The sequence below is a fragment of the Herpailurus yagouaroundi genome, unplaced genomic scaffold (genome assembly GCF_014898765.1).
Source record: "Herpailurus yagouaroundi ecotype Mexico unplaced genomic scaffold, PumYag 159, whole genome shotgun sequence".
NCBI lineage: Eukaryota > Metazoa > Chordata > Mammalia > Carnivora > Felidae > Herpailurus > Herpailurus yagouaroundi.
This window is the reverse complement of record NW_024412400.1, coordinates 5,479,183-5,502,189: the sequence shown is the minus strand read 5'-3', so window position 1 is coordinate 5,502,189 and position 23,007 is coordinate 5,479,183. Positions and strand designations below refer to the sequence as shown.

The 23,007-nt window shown below is 40.2% G+C and overlaps 1 protein-coding gene across 10 annotated transcripts in view; it reads right to left on the bottom strand.

Annotated features, from left to right (window-relative positions):
- GOLGA4 (golgin A4) overlaps window positions 1-23,007 on the bottom strand; it is a 126,146-nt gene that overhangs the window by 19,976 nt on the left and 83,163 nt on the right. For all 10 annotated transcript variants that reach the window (XM_040479768.1, XM_040479760.1, XM_040479762.1 and 7 more), the window contains 4 exons: window positions 8,840-8,953; window positions 6,120-6,140; window positions 5,843-5,911; window positions 3,118-3,193 (listed from right to left, as the gene is read on the bottom strand). In XM_040479768.1, coding sequence (XP_040335702.1) covers window positions 3,118-3,193; window positions 5,843-5,911; window positions 6,120-6,140; window positions 8,840-8,953 — 280 coding nt within the window. The remainder of the gene's footprint in view (window positions 1-3,117; window positions 3,194-5,842; window positions 5,912-6,119; window positions 6,141-8,839; window positions 8,954-23,007) is intronic.

The window sequence follows — 23,007 nt, the reverse complement described above, 5'->3', positions numbered from 1 at the left end:
AATCCTGTGTATAGATGTATACTGAAATTATTTATATCAAATAAGATATGATATTTAGGACTGACTTTAAAATAATCCAATAGAGCAAGGTTAGGAAAGGTTGGGGGTACAGATGTATCAAGATTAGATATGTCTTAATAATTGTTGAGGGTGATGTGTACATGTGTGTTCATTATATACCACACTTACTACTTTTCTATGTGTCTAAAAAATAAAAAAATTAAAAGACAATAAAGACACCAGCTAGTAAATATCTTTACAATACATATATACATACACACACACATACATATATGTATACATGTATATGTAGTATATAAAACAAGGATTAATATTCAGAATTGTTTTAAAACTGCAAATCAAAGGAAAAGGGGAGATAACCTAATCTTAGAAAATAAAAAAGAAATGGCTGGGACTTCGCAAAAGAAGAAATACACACAGCTAAAATGAATGAATAAAAAAATGAACAATCATATAAGATGTTCAACATGATTACTAGTAAGAGAGAGGTAATTAAAATCACAAGTCGTAGCTTAGCATTAAGGGCCATAGCCAAGCATTAAGGGCCTTTAATAAATTTAGCGCCGCTGAATTAATTTAGCACCAGCATTAAGGGGCTGGAGTGACAAGACCTCACACACACTGCTGGTGGGAATGAAAACTAGTACAAAAAACATAGAAAACAATCTCCTATATTATCTTCAAATTGCATCTAGTTTGCCAATCTAGGATAGGATGTGCGTGAAAGCATTCACATCCTATGACTCAGCAAGCCCGGTCGTAGTTGTACAGAGAAAGTCTCTCACGTGAGTACGGGGAAGACGTGTACAATAACGTACAAAACTGATAAATCGAATTGAGCGAACAAGAGCCACACACAACACAGACGAATCTCAAAACTTGTACTATGCAAAACAAACAAATACAACCTTACAGTATGATTCTATTACATAAAGTTTCAAAACGAGCAAAATCTAAACAAAATATTGTTTAGAAATATATACATAGGTGGTACACAATGAAGAAGAACAATGGTTAACATAGAGTCAGGAAAAAGTCAGGGTGAGGGGAGGAATAAAGATATTATTGCAGAGGCTTACATAAAGGTTTCTGAAGCACCGGTCAGTAATCTTTTATTTCTTCCGGTATGATGGGTGTTTATTCTGTTGTTACTCTTTAGAAAGACCCAGCATGGTCACCTGGGGGGCTCAGTCAGTTAAGCGTCTGACTTCAGCTCAGGTCACAATCTCACGGTCTGTGGGCTCGAGCCCCACGTCGGGCTCTGTGCTGACAGTTCGAGCCTGGAGCCTGCTTTCAGATTCTGGGTCTCCCTCGCTCTCTGCCCCTCCCCTGCTCATGTTCATTCTCTCTCTCTCTCTCTCTCTCTCTCTCTCTCTCTCTCTCTCTCTCCCTCTCAAAAATAAATAAACATTAAAAAAAAACAAAAAGGCAGCATGGTGAGGGGATAAATGTGCATATTCAACCAGACTGATTGGGTTGGTGAGAGGATTAAACGAGCTGAGATACGAAACAGCGCCTCACACTTAGGGTCACTCAGGTGTTCCCCGCCTTTCGAAAATTCACATCACGCCGCTTCTCTTTCACAAAAGGCCTGCATCAGTACGTGCCTCTGCTAACCGCAAGATATCTAAAGAGGCTTTTTGCTTTTACGAAAAAAGGTGAAGTGAAAAGCGTGCTCGGCATCCATTCTGCAGTAGGCCATCAGAGATGCGGCACAGACCGCTGCAGCCAGCGCAGCCCCACCTCACCCCTGCCCTAGCAACCACACTCAGTATCGGCCACTGTCGCTTTGCACCGTGCCTGTGAGCATCTGTGTTTTATCTCGATTGATTTTGTGCGTCTGTTAGCAAGACATGTCTAAGGTATCAGACAGGCCTAAGAGAGGAGATTTTTCGGGTCTGGGGATGCTAAAAATTTTTCCACATAAATTAATGGTAATTGCTTCTTTGTTTTACACCATTTCAGCTAACGAAAGGTATGACAGGAACGCTCTGCTCTCGGAGGAGGGAAGGGACGCGTACAGGTGTTAGTTATTAAATAAACTGGACGTGTGTGTTCATTTTACAATTTAAAACTGAGGACAAAAGAAAATGATAAAAATCTGAAGGTGAAACTAACAAAAAGAATCAACAGTATTCTCTATGCACTGCTGAGCACTGATGCAGCAGTTACGCTGACGATCGCATCTGCTGACTTAGACATGGCAAACGATCCTTGTAGGAGTCCTCTCTGCAATGAGCCACGGGCCACTTCCAAGGCGGTTTTTCTCTTGTTTTTGAAGAGCATTTTGGAAAGAATCCAAAGCGAGGCCTTGCTTAATTTAATTAAAAATCGTGTAATATCTTGTCATTTCATTGCATTAAGTAAGAGCTTTCAAAAACACAAAGGAAAGGTTTAGATTTAGGCCCTAGTGCTTCCCCGAAGAAGCAGAAAGCTTTACAAAACATTTAGCAAAATAAAACTATTCTTAATGAAGTGAGGTGTAAAACTGAGAATGGAAAATTGTAATGAGATTATTCAAGGACCATGATTACCTCACGATCGTGAGTTTACATAGTTGTATATAACCATGTAAACACTCAAGTTCATTTTTAAAACCCTTTGTAAGCAGTGTATTTATTTCAATCAAGACAATATTTCCAAATCATCCTTTCCTACCTTGAATATAAGAATTTTTATGAAATTATTTTCTCCCTAAATCCAAGCTTAAAGTTAATAATTGTGGCATTATTATAATAGTAAAAAACGGAAGCATCTAAAAGATATAACTGTGTCTGTATGAGTACATACAGTAGATTACACAAATGTTTGCATACATACAGAAGAGTCTGGAAAAATATGCATAAATTGCCACTAGGTCGGTTCCATCTGGATAGTCCCAGTGACACACTGCAGCAGTCTGATTTTTTTTACAATGAATACGCATTATTTTGTTTTAGATTACTAGCATGCTTTCCTTAAAACTAGCTGTTATCGGTGAATTACAAAGGTAAAATATATTCATGGTAAGAACAGACGCGCAAAGAGAAAAACAAAAATCATCCCTAAGTGCACCAATAGGAGATAACCATGGACCACATAAGAGACCATTCATACCTTTGTAAGGTGTCCCCACAGTTGTTGCATATACATTCTTTTCATATTTCTTCAAACGGTCTTCTAAATTGTGAATCTAAAAGTAACAGATACTCAAATTGTATCATAAGATTCACACAGAAACCATATGTAAAAAAAAGGGCTTCTGTAGGCACTAGGTTCTTTAATACTTAAGACAGAATACAAGCAAATACAATTAATACGAATGGTTTCTTAGATATGGCACCAAAAGCCATATCTACAACAAGCAAAAGAGAAACATATCTACAACATATCTACAACATACAACATAGAGAAACATATCTACAACGACAAAAGGGAATATATACAAAATGATCTTTATCAAAAGTAAAACTTTTGTGCCTCAAAGGATATTATCAAGGAACTCAAAAGAGAACCCACAAAATGGAGAAAACACTTGCAAATCACATACCTGATAAGGGACTTGTATCTAGCATACAAGTGTGAAGCATACAACTAAACACGAAACCAAATAACCCAACTAAAAAATGAGCAAAGGACTTGAACAGACATTGTTCCAGATAAGACATGCAAATGGCCAACAAACAGATAATAAGATGCTCAACATCATCAGTCATTAGGAAAATGCAAATGAAAACCATAATGAGAAACCACCTCATACCAACTACCATGGCTATATCCAAAAAACTTGTTGGTGAGGATGTGGAAAAACTGGAATCCTTATAACTTTGTTGGTGTGAACATAAAATGGTGCCACCACGTAAAATAGTTTGGCGGTTCATCAAAAAGGGAAACATATAATTACCACATGATCTAGCAATTCCACTCTGGGTATACATACCCCCAAAAACTGGAAATAGGTACTCAAACCAAAACTTGTACATAATGTTCCTGATGGCACTATTCATAATAGCCAAAAGGTAGAAACACCCCAAACATTCATAAACTGATGAATGGATAAACAAAGTACGGTATATCCATATAATGAAATAGTATTCAGCCATAAAAAAGTATCGAGTACTGATACATGCCACAATGACGAATCTTAGAAACATCATGCTAAGCAGAAGAAGCCACATAAGAAAGCTAGGTTTTGGGGCGCCTGGGTGGCTTGGTCGGTTAAGCATCCGACTTTGGCTCAGGTCATGATCTCACGGTCCGTGAGTTCGAACCCCGTGTCGGGCTCTGTGCTGACAGCTCAGAGCCTGGAGCCTGTTTCAGATTCTGTGTCTCCCTCTCTCTCTGCCCCTCCCCTGTTCATGCTCTGTCTCTGTCTCTGTCTCAAAAATAAATGTTAAAAAAAAATTTTTTTTAAAAAAAAGAAAGCTAGGTTTTATATGATTATATTTACAAAAGATATTCCTAACAGGCAAATTCACAGACACAGGAGTAGATCAGCGGTTGCCAAAAGGTAACAAGGAATGACTGCTTAATGTGTTAGGAGGTTTTCTGATGGGGTGATGAAGAATTCTGGAACTAGATAATGGTGATTGTTTCACAACACTGTGAATGAACTAAATGTCAATGAACTATGCACTTTGGTTAAGATGGTCAATGTTACGTTACGTGTATTCTGCCACCATAAAAATAACTAATATAAAAATTGCCATGCTAGCAGTTGGAAAATTTGAGGATGCTAAAAGAAGGGAATTTTAAGGCAGCAATTTTGAGAATAGATGAGAAAAGATAAACCACTGGGAAGTAGGAAAAAATTAAGTAGCACTGGGACTAGCGTCCATAACTTTTTTTTAAAATATTGTGAAAATTTTCTATCATACTCAGCCGCAGAGAATATAGTACAATTAATGCCCATATGCCCATCCATTACCTAAGTTCAACGATTATCAAGATTTTTGTATGTATGACTTTTTAAGAAAACTGGAAAATCCCCAGAGATGTAGCCTTCAAACAGCCTGCTGACTTGTGTCGTTCTCTCTCCGGAGTTTGGAAAAAAAGGACTACTAAAGATGATGCACCACAGACACACGTACACTGGGATTTTTATGCTTGTGCATCCTTTTAGGCACATATACACAATCCTTTTTAAATCTAATAATTGGACAATATATGGACAAAACTTATTCAAGTAAGACAATTTAGCCACTAGGAAAAAGTAGTAAAAATTGATGTCAAATATATTTTTCCCTCTGATAAAAACAAGAAAATTCCTTTTTTAATTTTTTTAATGTTGATTTATTTTTGAGACAGAGAGAGAGAGAGAGAGAGAGAGAGAGAGAGAGAGGGAGAGAAAGAGTGTGAGCAAGGGAGGGGCACACAGAGAAAGAGGGAGACACGGAATGCAAAGAGGCTCCAGGCTCTGAGCTGTCAGCACAGAGCCTGATGCGGGGCTTGAACTCACAAACTGTGAGATCATGACCTGAGCCGAAGCCAGATGTTTAACCGACTGGGCCACCCAGGTGCCCCAGAAAATTGCTTTTTTAAAAAACTTAAGTTATTACAAATTAAACAAAAATTCTTATCCAAGATGTTAAGCACTGGAAAGAGTAAGATGCAAATGTTCTTGTTTAAATACATGCGATCGATCACAAATTTAAGAGATATCCTCTAGCACATTCAGATTTGGGAATAAAATTTCCTGTGCAAGACAAAATGGCAAAGCCAACTATTAAATCAGTATGCTATCAGGTCTTTTTTAAAAATTAGCTAAATGAGATCCAAGTACATACTAATGTAAATTTTAAGGCAGTCAGTTTCAAACAGAAGGCACCAGTTAAACCCGTACCTGTTCTCTGAACTCTTGCTCTTTCAACTTTGAATCACTGATTAGAGTAGTCTTCTGTGCTAGTTGTGTCTGAAAGAACAAAAGTCAGATCTGAAGCGTGTATGAATTTCATCACCGCCTGAATATACTACTATATTGCTTCGTAAAATTTTCCTTGCTAAAACAGTTACCTTTATGTTTCAACTTAAAACACAAAATACTCCTGACTACAATACACAATACAATACAATATACAATATACTGCCTTCAGTCAAATTCAATGAAGAACTAGTCTTACCTGTAACTCCATAATTGTTACCTGAAAATGGAAAAGAAAAAAAATGAGTGGATACTACACTAAAATCTGTAGCAAACAATAAAATAGAATAAAGGAAATAACTAGAAAATAAAAACTTAGTCTTTTGGAAGTGATAAGATTTGAGATGAGACAACTTTAAATATTTGCTTTTAACCTGGTCTATTTTGTTACAGAAACTATTGTAGTGTGGATGCATACCAACATAGGTAAACACAAAGAAAAAGTACTGGAAATTCACTCACCAAACTCCTAACAATGATTACTACTTGGCAAGGACAGGTGCCCACCAGAGCAGGCTCGCTCATTCTATATACTTACGTATTATCTCTTTTATAACAAGAATATATTCATTTACTATTTCTATGATTCAAAAAAATTAAACATATTAACATCTATTTAAAGCATATCGGCCCCTTAGGGAAACTTCTAAAGGACAATTTCTGGGAATCCACTCGAAGCTATAATCACAAACTATTCTTCATTGAACTCAACACTGATACATAACTCACTGTCTCCCAGAAGCACCAAAGATGCTCAAGAAAGGATAAAAACTCACGAAGAATAAAAACATTTTTTAGCGTAGAAATAATAATTAAGGATTTTTTTAATGTTTATGTAATTTTGAGAGAGAGAACAGGGGAGAGGAAGAGAGAGAGAAAGAGAGAGAGAGAGAGAGAGAGAGACTGAGGATCTGAAGTGGGTCTGCTCTGTCAGCATAGAGTCCAACGCGGGACTCAAACTCACAAACCGCGAGATCATGACCTGAGCCAAAGTCAGATGCTTAACCAGCTGAGCCACCCAGACACCCCTTTCTTTTGACACAAGGTAAAGGACTCAGGAGACCTTCTGAATATTAATTTCATGTTTCAATACTGGAAGGCATCCCAACACAGGTCAAAGTAACGCCATATGCAACGATGCTTACTTATTCTGATACTAAGGAAAAGAACACGTAGTGAAGTACATGTACTCTCCTCAGAGAATTAATGTTTAACAGCACCTGGTGTATTCAAATCGTGACCAGATGGCAAAAACCAAAAACAGGAAAACTAACTTGCAACTATTAAAGAAATAGAGAAATAGTCCAGTAAACCTGCTGGGTGCTAACTGCTAAGATATATGCACCAAGTAGCGCAGCATAGCAGAGCCCCTTATAAAGGCTTCTCCTCTCCATCTGGAAGAAGTGATCCAGGCAACGGGTCGTCCAGAAAATTGCTCCCTGGTAACTGACATTCTATAATGAATCCTCTACAGCTCTCGACGAGGAGGTCATGAACCTCATGGCCTCAGGCCGGTACCCTGTCCGGTGTCTCGAACTGGGGCCCACAAGCCCTATCAGCGTGCATTTGCTGGGGTGCAGACCGGGAAAGGCAGCCACACGGCAAACATGGCCTATCTTCATAGCATCGATTATATGGCTGGAATTCTAAAAATGCCTAGTTATGTACTGCCAGGTAGCCCTGAATCCAGTCCCATTTTCCAAAATAATCCCACTACATTTGCCTCTAGTCCATTAACCAAGGAGAAAAACAGAAATTGTTTTTCTTACTCATAAATAACCAAAAACAATTTATGTGACTATAAATAAGGATGTATTATAGAAGAGAATATAAAGTCTATATGAATATTTAGCACAAAGTATAAAAATTTAAAATTATCATATTTTCAGTGTGCCTGGATGACTCAGCCAGTTGGGCGTCCAACTTCAGCTTAGGTCATGGTCTCATGCTCGTGAGAGTCCCCGCGTCGGACTCTGTGCTGACACCTCGGAGCCTGGAGCCTGCTTCGGATTCTGTGTCTCTGGCTCCCTCTGCCCCTCCCCCACTCATGCTCTGTCTCTCAAAAATAAATAAAAACATTACGAACTTTTTTTTAATTATCCAATTTTCTATGGACGCTTTTTGCCTAAGCCCCTGGGCAATGAGGTTCACTTTCCGCTGTATTCTTTCTTTCTAAGGAAAAGACTAAGAAGCATTGCTGTAACAGAAATGTCCAGGGGTGCCTGGGTGGCTCAGTCGGTTGAGCATCTGACTTCGGCTCAGGTCATAATCTCGTGGTTCGTGAGTTCAAGCCCCACATCGGGCTCCGTGCTGACAGCTGGGAGCCTGGATCCTGCTTCGGATTCTGTGTCTCCCAGTCTCTCTGCCCCTTTCCTGCTCACACTCAATCTCTCTCTCTCTCAAAATAAATAAATAAATATTTTTTAAAAAATTAGAAAAAAAAAAAAATGTCCAGGCTCAGAATGCCTGGGTGGCTCAGTTGGTTGAGCGTCTGACTCTTTTTGGCTCAGGTCATGATCTCACAGTTCAGGAGATCGAGCCCTGTGTTAGGCTCTGCACTGTCAGTGTGGAGCCTACTTGGGATTCTCTCTCTGTCTCTCTCTCTCTGCCCCTCTCCCACTCATGTGCACACACACACTCTCTAAATAAATAAACAAACATTAAAAAAAAAAAAAAAGAAATGTCTAGGCTCTGAAGTCTGGCAGATGAGGTTTAAATTCCCAACATAACATTTATAGTGTTTATATATTTAACCTCTATGAACCTCGGTTTCACTGCCTATAAAACAGAGACAAAAACCTCTCTCCTCAAGGTTTTGGGTAGGATTAAATGAGGTAGGTATGCATGTCAGCAGGCCAAGTCAAATGACACAAATGACAGTGTCTTTAAGAAACAGCAGCAAAGACCAGTTCCCCTCACTTTATCATTGCTAGGATTCTCCTCCTGATGCAGCCTTTGCTGGTATTTATTCTGTAGCTCCTCGAGTTGAGTCTGGAGGTCCATTACTTTAGCAGTCATTTCTTCTTCACGAGCCTTTAGGATAAAGACAAACAAACAAGTGTTAATTAACATATCAAAAAGAACATCATAGAGAGGCAACGCAGTATATGGAAAACCACCTCTGAAGGAGAAACAAATACCTAAACAGTTTTGGAGGCACAAACCACTGTTTCTATGATCGGTCATGACTATGCTCTACACACCTTCTTTCATATCCCACTTTAAACACCATGCTCGCCATTCCTACGGTATCACTGTTCCCTCTCACTCCCTCTGTCCCCACCCCATAAAGCCCATTGAGCAGTGTCTTTCCCCTGAAGCTAGGGCTCTCAGGTTTGAACAACCAGCAGGTGTTCGCCAGGTGGTGACAGAACTCGGACACAGAGCCTGGGTGTTAGGACTCTGCCCTTTTCCACATTAGGATTTGATTTCCAGAAAATACCCGTTCACATAAACGAGTAGAGGGGCGCCTCAGTGGCACAGGCGGTTAAGCGTCCAACTCTTGCTCTTGGCTCAGGTCACGATCTCATGGTTTTGGAGTTCGAGTCGCGAGCTGGGCTCTGTGCTGACAGTGTGGAGCCTGCTTGGGATTCTCTCACTCTCTCTGCCCTGCCCCTCCCCTGCTCATGCTCTCTCCCTTTCTCTCTGTCAAAATAAATATTATTTATGATGGCGTGGAGCCTGCTTCAGATTCTGTCTCTCCTCCTCTCTGCCCTCCACTTGTGCTTGTTCTCTCTCTCTCAAATAAATAAACTTAAAAAAAATTATAAACTAGTACTTTTAGGCACAGCAGTGCTCAACCAGCTAGTAACGTACTGATCACAAGAAGTTGTGCAGGCCTTCCCCAACCCTTTGGAAACGCCGTGAAAATCAAGAAATGATTCTTTGTCCTGGTTCAGTACACCTGCACATCTATACGTGTGCCTCCCAACAACACCAGTGGTTCTCTGGGCTAAAATGTTCAACTAAAGTCTAGGTTAAAAAAAAAAAAAAAAAAAAGATAAGTTATTGTCCAGTGTATTAGTAGCCATGTAATGTCTCCATTTGCCCCAAACTTAACAAAAAACAAAAACAAAAACAAACAAACAACAACAACAAAAACAAAGCAGAAAAAGTATATGTGACTTATCGGTTCAAAACTCCTACTTAGAAAATTTGGTATTCAAATCATTCTCTCTTCTGCTTTGATTACCTTGTAAAGGCTATTGCCCATTCTAGATTTCTTCATTTGTCTTGATAACTGCCCTGACTTATCATACAGAGCAGTCCAGACCTCTTCCTGCTCTTATAAATCTTGCAATAACCTTTGTGCTGAAAGAACATTTGGAATTGGAATATTGATCAGATTTGAATAATGAAGACAGGACAAGTGTTTGCTGAGTAAGAAGCTAAAGAGGAAAAGCAGCAACCAATGGGTATGTGATGTAACAGATGCTGACTGGACAGGACCATCATCCCCAAAAACAAACAAAAAGAAACAGGCCCCTGGCACAAAATAAGGCAACGAACCACGGGGACACTTGGAAAATTTACTTTTAAATGCCACTTGTCACGAAACAGACCAACTGAGAAAGACTGAACCCCTTCCGGCAACATAAGCAGGGCCATCTGGTAACCAGCCTCCTCAGACATCTCCCCACTGAGGCTCGCTTGAACCTAGCCTCCACCCCTAAAACACCAGCAACCACAAACTCTTGTCAATGTTATTGCCCACGGTTTACTGTTTTTATTCTACCACGGCATACCCTGTGTGGACGTCTATGTCAATGTGGTTTAGGCACCTTTGAAAGGATCACCTCTACAGCTACTTATTCAGTTGGGCTCAGGTTTTAATACGACAATCAGCGATGTCTGACATTTCCTGTGACAGTTGTGGGACACCAATCTACAGTAAACCCTCTAAGAATTAGGAGAAAAATCCCTTCTGTATTATTTTGTACTTTAAGAAACAATTTTGTAACTTCCTTTATAAAAGTATTCTAGTCTCTTGGAGGAGGAAAAAAAAGTACTGTTTACTTCAAAGTAAAAACAATAAAGAAAACTCATTAAATTCAATGTTAACGCACACCATGGAAATTATGTTTGAGAGTCTAGTTATTACACCAAAGCCAAATCACTAAAATGCAGCCCATGTCAAAAGGAAACCAGTTTTGTATCATGTAGCCACAATGCAAAACTTCCTCCCAGTGGGATTGCTTGGAGTTGGGACCAGGCTATTACTTAAGCTCACTTATGTGAGCACTCCGTTCTTCCTTGAAGATGTCACCAGTCCCTCTTCCCAAACGAATTCTTGCCTGCCGTACCACGTGCCTCCTCTTTCGAATTCACCAAGTATCTGGTCTGTGCCAAGTACATAGGGCCATAGCTAGGTCCTCAAGACTAGAGATGATGAACAAAACCCCTCCCCACCAAATGCTTGTAATCTAGGAGAAAGGACAGATACATTAATATTTTCCTACACACATTATGTATGTATGAAAAAAGTTACATGTTGTAAGTGAAGTGATGAATACAGGTGAGTACCAAAAGAACACAGATGCAATTAATTCTATTTAAGGAGTTCAAAAAAAAAAAAAACTGTAAGGGAAAACAGTATGATGCAAAAAAAAAAAAATTCAAAAAGCAAACTTTCGGTAGAAAAGGGAAAAAATAAGAACATATTTCATTTTTGTTTCTGTTTACATAAGAAAACACTGGAATATTATTACAGAAACTAATCATTGACTTCTGGTTCAACATGGCGACATAGGAAGGTCCTGAACTCACCTCCTCCCACAGACACACTGTGTCTCCAACTACATATGAAACAATTTCCTCTTCAAAAAAACAAAACAAGAAACAAAAGCCTGGCTGAGTGATGACCACACATCAGGCAAAGAGGGGGAAAAAACACACTGAAGAGGGAAGGAGAGGCTAAGATACAACCTTGCTAAACCCCATCCCCAGTGTTACAACCAACAACTGGGAGGAAACTCAAAACCCAGAACTTCTCCCTGAGGACTGAAGGGTTTGAAACCCACACTGGGCATCCCAACTTTTAAGACATATACTTCAGAGACAAGCCCCCAATACATCTAACTTTGAAAACAAACAGGGCTCCCATCCTGAGACCCACGAACTGTAGTGATCTGAGTAACCATTCTTAAAGGGCTCACCAAGGTGCCTGGACTCACCCACCCCGGGGCCCAGCTCCCAGGTAGCCAACTGCACCCAGACTTCAAGTGAAGGGGACGCACTTGCTTACATTAAAGCGTCTGTCTGAAGGGCAGACATCTGATTTAACACACGCATCTAGGAGGCCACACAACGCTCTCCAGGGACACAGACTGGCGGGTGCTATTTTTGCATGCTCCCTTTGACACGTTCCAGAGCACCAGTATCTCCCAGAAGGCAGCTTTTACGTGCATCTGGTGCCTGGATGTTTGCAGCTGCCAAGGTAGGGGACACCTCCTGATCACATTGCTTTGGAGGTCAGGGGAGCTTGTGTGCCTAGTCTCATGAGACTGTCATAATCAATGTCACCCAGAAAGGAACCCCATCTGGGGTCCCAATTTTTACAGCTGCTGCCAGGGAACACTGCTACATTTCCTGGCTCTGGTGGACATTGGTCATGGATCCTGCATAAATGTACAGGAAAGAGGTCTTAGACAGCTACCACCCCAAGGGCAAAGCAAGAGGCAACAGACGCAGGAGTTCAGAGTTTCTGTGAAGGAGGCCTATTGGCTAATCACCATGACGGTGGCCTAAGGAAAAGGCTTCTGCTGAAACAAGCACGTGAGGGCAGAATGTAATCTTTTCCTTGGGCCATCTTCGAGCGCACCCTCTGCCACCCTCCAGAGCACCTGTCTCCTGGATGAGACGCGTCTGGTCCCCTGGTTCTTGCCACTACTGCCCACGGGACACCCCTTGATCACCAGGCCCTGGTGGCTGGGACGGCTTGCGTTTCTGGACCCCATGGGACTATGGCCAACTGGAGAGCCGGTTCTTCGCAGACTGCCACCCCCGGGGCGCTGTGCAGAGAGCGGACTGAAGTACACCCTGAAATCTTACTGTGAAGGAGGCCTCTTTGCTTGTCCCGGAGCTTTGGCCCAAAGGGCAGGCTTCAGGTTTGGCTCACATTTTGTGGCCAGTGGAGCTGCTCTCAAGGAACACAGGCTGTGCATGTCATTAGGGGGCTCTCCCCGCCTCTGCCGTGCTCCAGCTTACCAGTATCACCCAGAAAAGAGCTTATAAATTCATTTGGAGCCCTGAGTTTTGGGACTGCCACCCAGGGTACCTACCCAGATTGCCTACCTCTGGTGGCCAGCAGGGCTCACACTTGCTTACAGTCCCACAGGACTGTGTACGTTTGCCTACGGTTAAAAGCTGATACCTGAGGGTCAGGCTTCCAGTCAGCATGAATCTAGGCGCTGAGATCCTCCCTTCTGAAATACTGACAGGTGGCCGCACTTCCTCAACTACTGGGAACCATTAAAAAATATAACAGGCTGCTCGGACAAGCACAAAGGATTAAGAGAAAACCAACAACCCAGGCAGGGCTGGATAGTAAGATTCATCTCCTACATGAGGCCACTCCTTCAAGACTGAGAGTGGTGGTTGTTTCATCTACTGTATAATCACTTATAAAGCTAGTTTACAGTTAAAAGACAAAAATAGTAAAAATAATTATGGTTATAATAATGAATAAAGATAAAAAGAAGACGTAAAACGAGGGGCACCTGAGTCGGTTAAGTGTCCGACTTCAGCCAGGTCACGATCTCGCGGTCCGGGAGTTCGAGCCCGGCGTCAGGCTCTGGGCTGATGGCTCAGAGCCTGGAGCCTGTTTCCGATTCTGTGTCTCCCTCTCTCTCTGCCCCTCCCCCGTTCATGCTCTGTCTCTCTCTGTCCCAAAAATAAATAAACGTTGAAAAAAAATTAAAAAAAAAAACAAAAACGAGGGGCACCTGGATGGCTCAGTTGGTTAAGCATCTGACTTCAGCTCAGGTCATGATCTCATGGTTTGTGAGCTCAAGTCCCACATGGGGGTCAGTGCAGAGCCTGCTTCAGATCCCCTGTCTCTCTCTCTCTCTCTGCTCCTCCCCTGCTTGTGCTCTCTCTCTCTCTCTCTCTCTCAAAAGTAAATAAACATTATTAAAAAAATGCAGAATGTAACATCGAAAACAAAAATGTCAGAGTGATTATAATGCTGGGCTTTACAACAGAATCAAGCTTACGTTATCGACTTAAAATACTGTGATAAGTTGTTTTATGTAAGCCTCATGGTAATCACGAAGCAAAAACTATAGTAAATACACAAAAGAGAAATATAAACATACGGCCAAAGAAAGTCATCAAACCATAAAGAAAGAGAACAGGAAAATCAGCATGGAACAGAGAGGAACTACAAAAACAGCCAGAAAACAATGAACAAAATGGCAATAAGCATATACTTATCAAGAATTACTTTAAGTGTAAATGGACTAAATTTTCCAATCAGAAGACTCAGGATGCCTAAATACATTAAAAACAAGACCCACCCGGGGCATCTGGGTGGCTCAGTCGGTTAAGTGACCAACTTCAGCTCAGGTCATGATCTCACGGTTTGTGAGTTCGAGCCCCACAACAGGCTCTGTGCTGACAGCTCAGAGCCTGGAGCCTGCTTCGGATTCTGTGTCTCCCTCTCTCTCTGCCCCTCCCCTGCTCATGCTGTCTCTCAAAAATAAATAAACATTAAAAAATTGTTTTTAAAACAAGACCCATCTATATGCTGCCCATAAAAGACTCACTTTATTTTTTTAGTTAATTTATTTTTGAGAGAGAGAGAGACCAAGTGGGATGGGGAAAGAGAGAGAGAAAGAGAGAGAGAGAGAGAGAGAGAGAGAGAGAGAGAGAGAAAGAATCTCAAGCAGACTCTGCACTGTCAGAACAGAGCCCAACACGGGGCTTGAACTCACTAACTATGAGATCGTGACCTGAGCTGAAATCCAGTCAGACGCTTAACCAATTGAGCTACCCAGGCACCCCTAGAGATTCACTTTAGATGTAAGGATACACACACCAAAAGTAAAAGGATGAGAAAAGGTATTCCATGCAAATGTAAACAACAACAACAAAAAGCCAGGAGAGAATATCAGACAAAATAAGACTTTAAAACAAAGACTGTAAAATCAGAGACAAAGAAGGATATCACATAGTGAGTGATAAAGGGGTCAGCTCAACAAAAAAGACAAAACTTTTACAAATATTTATGCACCCAACATATGCACACCTAAATATATAAAGCAAATGCTAACAGACCTAAAGGAGTAATAGACAGTAATACAATAATAGTGGGGGACTGTAAACCCCACTTACATCAATGGATAGATCATCCAGGCATACATAGATAATCAATAAGGAAATAATGGCCTTAAGTGACATGTTACACCAAATGAACTTAACAGAAATACACAGAATACTCCATCCAAAAGCAAGAGAATACACATTCTTCTCAAGTGCACATGGAACATTTTCCAAGATAGATCATATGTTAGGCCACAAAACAAGTCTTAATAAAGTTAGAGGATTGAACTCTATCAAGCATCTTTTCCAACCACAACAGTATGAAACTAGAAATTAATTACACAAAGAAAACTAGAAGGCAGAGCCCAGGGAATATAGTCCATAATACTGAAATAGCATTGTATGTTGATAGATGGTAGTTATACCTATGGTGAGTGTAGCATATAACATATAGAGAAGCTGAATCTCTATGTTGTACACCTGAAACTAACGTAACATTATGTGTCAACTGTACCCAAATAAAATTTTTTTAAAAAACACACACAAAGAAAACTGGAAAATTCACAAATATGTAGAGAATAACCACATGCTACTAAACAACCAAAGGGTCAAAGCAGAAATCAAAAGAAAACAAATCTTGAGACAAAAGTGGAAATAGAACACACTAAAATTTATAGGATGGCAGCAAAAGCAGTTCTGAGGGAAGTCCATAGTGATAAATACCTCCTTCAAGACGCATGAAAATTCTCAAATAAACAACCTAACTTTACGTACACCTCAAGGAACTAGAAAAAGACTGAATGAAGCCCAGAGTTAGCAGAAGAAAGGAAATAACACATTGGAGCAGAAATAAATGATCTAAAGACTAAAAACACAATAGAAAATTGATCAATAAGACTAAGAGCTGGTTTCTCTAAAAAGATATACAAAAATGACGAAACTTTATCTAGACTCTCCAGGAAAAAAAAAAAAAAAAGAAAGAAAAATCAAATAAATGAAATCAGAAATCAAAGAGAAGTTACAACTGATATCACAGAAATACAAGAATCGTAAGACACTACAATGAAAAATTCCAAGTTAACAAATTGGACAGCCTAGCAGAAACGGATAAATTCCTAGAAACATATAACCTACCAACACTAAGTCATGATGAAGTAGAAAAATCTGAACAGACCAATTACTGGTAATGAGATGGAATCAGTCATCAAAAACCTCCCAATAAACAAAAGTCCAGGACCAGAAGACTTCACAGGTGAAATGTACTGAACATCCAAAGAAGAATTAATACTAATTATTATTTCTTAAACCTCTTCCAGAAAAACAGAAGAAGGAACTTTTCCAAACTCATTTTAAGAGGCCAGCATTACCCTGATACCAAAGCCAGACAAAGACACCATACACTTACACAAAAATTATAGGCCAGTACCCGAATGAGCATAAATGGAAAAATCCTCAACAAAATATTATTAGCAAACCAAATTCAACAATACATTTAAAGGATCATATACCACGATCAAGTGGGATTTATTCCAGGGATGCAAGGATGCCTCAACATCTGCAAATCAATCAATGTGATACACATGAACAAAATGAAGGAGAGAAATCATATGGTTATCTCAAGAGATGACAAAAAAGCATTCGACAAAATTCAACATCCATTTGTAATAAAAACTCTCAACAAAGTGAGTACAGAAGGAATGTACCTCAACATAATAAAGGCCAAATATGACAAGTCCATAGCTAACATCATACTTAATGGTGAAACGCCGAAAGCTTTTCCTCTAAGATCAGGAACAAGACAAGGATGCCCACTCTCACTACTTTTATTCAACACAGTATTGAAAGTCCTAACCAGGGAAATTAGGCAAGAAAAATAAGTAAAAGGCACCCAAACTGGAAAGGAGGAAAGGAAGACGTAAAACTGTCACCATTTGCAGGTTACGTATTACACACAGAAGATCCTAAAGACCCCATCAAAAACCTGTTAGAACCAAAAAATGAATTAGGTTGTGGGGCACAAAATCAATACACGAAAATCTGTTGCATTTCTAGACACTGATAAATAAACTATCAGAAAGAAAGTTAATAACACAATCCCACTTACAATTGCATCAAAAAGAATAAAACATGTAGGCACAACTTTAACCAAGGAAGTAGAAGACCTGTGCTCTGAAAACTAAGAGACACTGACGAAAGACACTGAAACATACATAAACAAAGGTAAAGAAATTCTGTGTTTACGGACTGGAAGAATTAATATTGTTAAATGTCCATACTACTCAAAGCAATCTAAAAATTCAAGGTTATCTCTATTAAAATCCCAATGGCATTTTTCACAGACCTAGATCAAATAAATTTAAAATTTGTACGGAACCATAAAAGACCCCAAATAGCCCAAGCAATTGTGGGAAAGAAGAACGAAGCAGGCAGCATCTCGTCCCCTCATTTCAAACTATATTGTAAAGCCATAGTAATTAAAACAGTATAGTACTCGCATAAAAACAGACACGGAGCTCAATGGACGAGGACAGAGCCAAGAAATAAACCTATGCACAGATGGTCAATTAATTTACAACAAAGGAGCCAAAAACCTACAACAGAGGAAAGGCTAGTCTCTTCAATAAGTTGGGTCAGGAGAATTGGACAGCCACGTGCAAAAGACTGAAACTGGACTGCCATCTTATACCATACAAAAAATTAACTCAAAATGGATTAAAAAACTTGAATGTAAGACCTAAAAACATAAAACTCCTAGAAGAGAACACAGGCAGTCAGCTCCTTGACACAGGTCTTGGTGACAATTTTTGAATCTGACACCAAAAGCAAAACAACAATCACAAAAGTCAACAGGTGGCACTACATCAAACTAAAAGAATTCTGGACAGTGAAGGAAACCGTCAAGAAAATGGAAAGGCAGCCTACTAAATGAGAGAAAATATTTGATCTGATATGTCGATAAGGGCTAATATCTGATAAGGGGCTACTATACAAAATATATAAGGAATTCATATAACTCAACAGCAAAAAGAAAAAAAATCCAATTAAAAAATGGGCAGAATACTCATTTTTTCCCAAAGATATGCAGATGGCCAACAGGTCCATGAGAAGATGCTTTCCATCATTAATCATCAGAAAAATGCACATCAAAACCAAAATGAAATATCCACTAACAGATGTTAGAATGACTATTATCTTAAAAACAAAAACACTAGAAATAACAAACGTTGGTGAGGGTGTGGAGAAAAGGGAGCCCATGTGCACTGCTGGTGGGAATGTAAACTGGTGCAGCCACTATAGAAAATAATGTGGAGGCTCCTTGAAACATTAAAAACAGAACCACCATACAATCCAGCAATTCCACTTCGGGGTATTTATCCAAAGAAAGCAAAAACATAAGCTCAAAAAGATATAAGTACCCCCATGTTCACTGCAGCATTATTTACAATAGCCAAGATATGGAAATAACGTAAGTGTCCATAAAAAACTGAATGGATAAAGAAATTGTAATACATAAACACACACACACGAATATCATTCAGCCATAAAAAAGAACGAAAACTTGCTATTTGTGACAACATGGATGGACTTGAGAACATTATGCCAAGTGAAAGAAGTCAGAGAAAGACAAATACCATAATGATCTTGCTCATATGTGAAATCTAAAAATAAATAAGTAAAAATTTAAAACCAAAGTCGTAGATACAGAGAACAGATTGGTGGCTGCCAGAGGTAGGGTGGGGTGGGGCGGGGGGGGGGGGGGGTGGGTGGTGGTGACGACTGGGAAAAACGGATGAACTGTTTTTTGTTTGGTTTTTTTTACTTAACTAAATTTAAAAAAGAAAAGAAAAGAACAGTGAGGTGTCTGGGTGGCTCAGTCAGTTAAGCATCCCACCCATATTCAGTTCAGGTCATGATCTCACGGTTCGTGGGTTCCAGCCCCACGTCGGTCTCTGCACTGTTAGCGTAGAGCCCGCTTGGCATTCTCTCTCTCTGCCCTTCCTCCAGTTGCTCGCTCTCCCTCTCAAAAATAAATTTAAAAAATAAACTTAAAAAAATAAAGAAAAGAATGGTTACCTGTGGAGAGAGAAGGGGGCCAGATATATATAGAATACAGAGAACAGGCATACGCTTTCATTATAGACCATTTTCTCACTACATTTTTTTATGTTATTTGATCCTTAAACTGTGTGCGAAGATGAACTCAGATTTTTTCCTAAGTAAAAGTTAAATTTAAAGCTTATTTTTTTTAAGCCAAAATTTGACAGACGGCAACAGCTGCACTAATTAGCAAAAGCTTGAGAAAGTGGTCTTCAGGCACACAGAAAAGCATGCCCAAAGGTAAAATATGGAGAAGAACAAGCCTACGTTGAGCTCGTCTATGACACAGGCAGAACTGGAGGAGGTATCGCTGGGACAACGGGCAGCCATCGGAGGTGCTTAGGAGGAGAAGTGGTATGATCACATCCTCATTCCAAAATAGAAAAGAACTCTGACAAGAAGAGATGAGTAGCTTAGAAAAACGACCAGCAGCAAAGACATCAGTTGGGAAGTTAACCCAAAAGACCAGACCACATGAAAGATGGCGGCCAGACTGTGGCAACAGCAGCGGGGTTGGAAACACGCAGTACAGCTCAGTGGGAAGCCACGTCCTGAGAGTCCTACATGTCAGGTACTGTGCTGCTAGTACACATTTAAAGGGAGACACAGGATTTCTCTGCCCAGTAACTCAGGGAACATAAGTCGATCACATGCCCTAAAACGTGTGGTGATGCATATGTGTGAGGGGCTGAGAAGGACAGAGGTGTGAATCAAGGATGACAAAAGTTCCCAGCATCTTCAAACGCAGCAAAGAATAGTAAGAATGTTACCTAAGACAGCAAAGTCAGGAAAACGAAAATGTCTCTCTGCTCTACTTTGCTATCGACAAGTCACAAAACTGTTTTGATGGATGACAAAAATACAGCATTCTACAAGGTCATCATTCGGACGGACACATCAGCAATCTGATTAATAGTTTTTCAGAGGGTGAAAACATCACTATGTAAGATACACAAATCCCAGGTAAAATTCTGGAAATTTTAAAATGGGAGAATGGTAGAGACTATGACTCAGAATTAAAGGAATATGGTATTTGGTAAGAATTGCCAGGATCTCTCTTAGTAGTATCTGTAACTTCTGAAAAGAAATTCTTCGAGACAGAGTGTGTATTTGGAGTGTTCGGATAGCGACCGCCTATTAATCGCAAAGCAGCCGTGGACCCGGCAGTTGGAAAGTCTGAGGCTACACCGCAGAATGCAGTAGCCACAAGCCGCCCCACTGTGGCCACGGGCACTGGAAATGCAGCCTATCCAAACTGATGTGGGCTGCAATATGTTTTTATAGTTGCAGCCCGCATCAGTTTGGATTGGCTGCATTTCCAGTGCCCGTGGCCACAGTTCTGGGTGGCTTATATATGATAAACATAAACATAAACATAAACATAAACATAAACATAAACATAAACATAAATGTCTTTATAATTGACCACATATTGAAATAATAATATTTTGGATATAATGGGGTTAACATTTTACTATTAAAATTAAATTCACCTAGGAGCGCCTGGGTGGGTCAGGTGGTTAAGTGTCCAACTTCAGCTCAGGTCAAGATCTCGTGGTTCGTGAGCTCGAGCCCTGCATCAGGCTCTGTGCCGACAGCTCAGAGCCTGGAGCATGCTTCGGATTCTGTGTCTCCCTCTCTCTCTCTCTGCCCCTCTCCCGCGCCCACTTTATGTCTTTCTCAAAAATAAACAGTAAAAAAAAAATTTTTTTTAATTAAATTCACCTAGTAAGTCAGAAGAAAGACAAATGCTATATGATTTCGCTCATCTGTGGAATTAAAGGAACAAAACAAATGAGCAAAGGGGGAAAAAGAGAGAGAGAGAGAGACAAACCAAGAAACAGACTCTTAACTACAGAGAACTGATGGTCCCCAGAAGGGAAGGAGTGGGGAATGGGGGAAATAGGTGATGGGGGTTAAGGAGGGCACTTGTGATGAGCACAGGGTGTTGTATGGAAGTGATGAATCACTATATTGTACACCTGAAACTAATATTACGCTGTATGTTGACTCACTGGAATTAAAATAAAAACTTAAAAAAAAAATTAAGCTCACCTGTTTCTTTTTCCTAATGTGGATTCTAGAAAATGTTCAAACACATGTATGGCTCACATCTGTGGCCTGCGTTGTATTTCTAATGGACAGTGCCAGTGTGAGGCCCAGGAAGGGGTTTTGGAGAAGAGTCCAACTCCTTCGCTCACCCTCCACTTCCTGCCTCCAAGCCTCCAAGCCTCCAAACCTAGAGGGCCACTGTTTTAATTTCCCTAATAAACAGCAGATTTTCAAGGAGGGACTTACTGTTACCTGCTTCCTGTTTCCTCACCCCTCTACCTACAGAGGTCTGTCGTGACCCTAGAAAGTCTTTCGTCTGCTACCCCATACATCCAGAGACAGAGAAGTGGTTCACAAGGGGAACATTCTAGCTATGACACCGTTCGTCCCCTGCAAATGAAGCTCACTGACTTACTTATCCATGATAAATAACTACTGCCCTCCCCCAAATTCCTTTCTTAGAGAGAAGTCTTCACAAATACATGAAGCTAATGAAGGGTCAGTGCTCTCCCACTCATTCTGAAGCTTTAGGGAAATCATTTAACTGTGCTGAACTTGCTTTCCCTTCTGGAAAGACAAGAAAGACAGAAAGAAAGAAAGAAAGAAAGACAGAAAGAAAGAAAGAAAGAAAGACAGAAAGAAAGAAAGAAAGACAGAAAGAAAGAAAGAAAGAAAGACAGAAAGAAAGAAAGAAAGACAGACAGACAGAAAGAAAGAAAGAAAGAAAGAAAGAAGAAACAAAAGTAAAGAAAAAATAAAAAGAAACTAAACTAGCTGTAATGTATCTTCCAATTCCAACATTCTCTAAGTATTCAAGAAACAATAGTGTCTTTTAAAGCTTTTCACATTTATACTCTATGGAAGTGTAAGAAAACGTGAAATTATTCAAACCTTTTCATCATGAGATCTAAAGTTCAAAAATTACACAAAGGTGGCATTTCTTTGCATGTGCCCTTCCTGGAATTTCAGCCTTTTCAATTGCATGTAAAATAATTATTATTACACTCTGTTCCTGACTCAGACTTCCCTTGCTGCCATAGTCAGCTGAGGCATGATTCTCTGATTTATGGATTCTTAAACACCAAACGGTTCCTGGCATATAGTGAAATAAGGCTTGGAGTAACTAAGGAATCTACATCCCAACAGAGCATGATTTACATTGTGTTACACTTGAAAAATTTCTGGAGTCCAAAATACTCACTGGCATTCACGGCTTATTTTGACACATAAAAATGGCCATGCCAATCCACCACAGGCAGAATAAGTACACTCCACCAACCTTCCACTAAATATAAAAGATTTAGCTGATGCGTTCCATTCTTCCCCCATCTTTTTTCTCCCTTGAGAGCAATAAAAACTAGGCAAATTGGTTGGGGATGGCCCTCCTGGAAAGATCCCAGCTGGGTGGCCACGCTCATGCACACACTAACTGTCCCATTACCGAGACTCGGCCCAAGCACAAGCTCTCGATTCTTAGCCTGGTTCTCTTACAACTCAGTCTGACTCCGAGAGAAAGAGGAGAAGAGAGCCCATCTCCCCCGCGGTAACTCACTGTTGCTTCCACACCTGCCAAGTGGACTGAGCTGCCGGGTTAGCAGAATCTGATCAGGGCACTACGATCCGGGCAGAAATCAGTCAGACTCCTTATAAAGCTGCATAGAGTGCCAATATCAAAT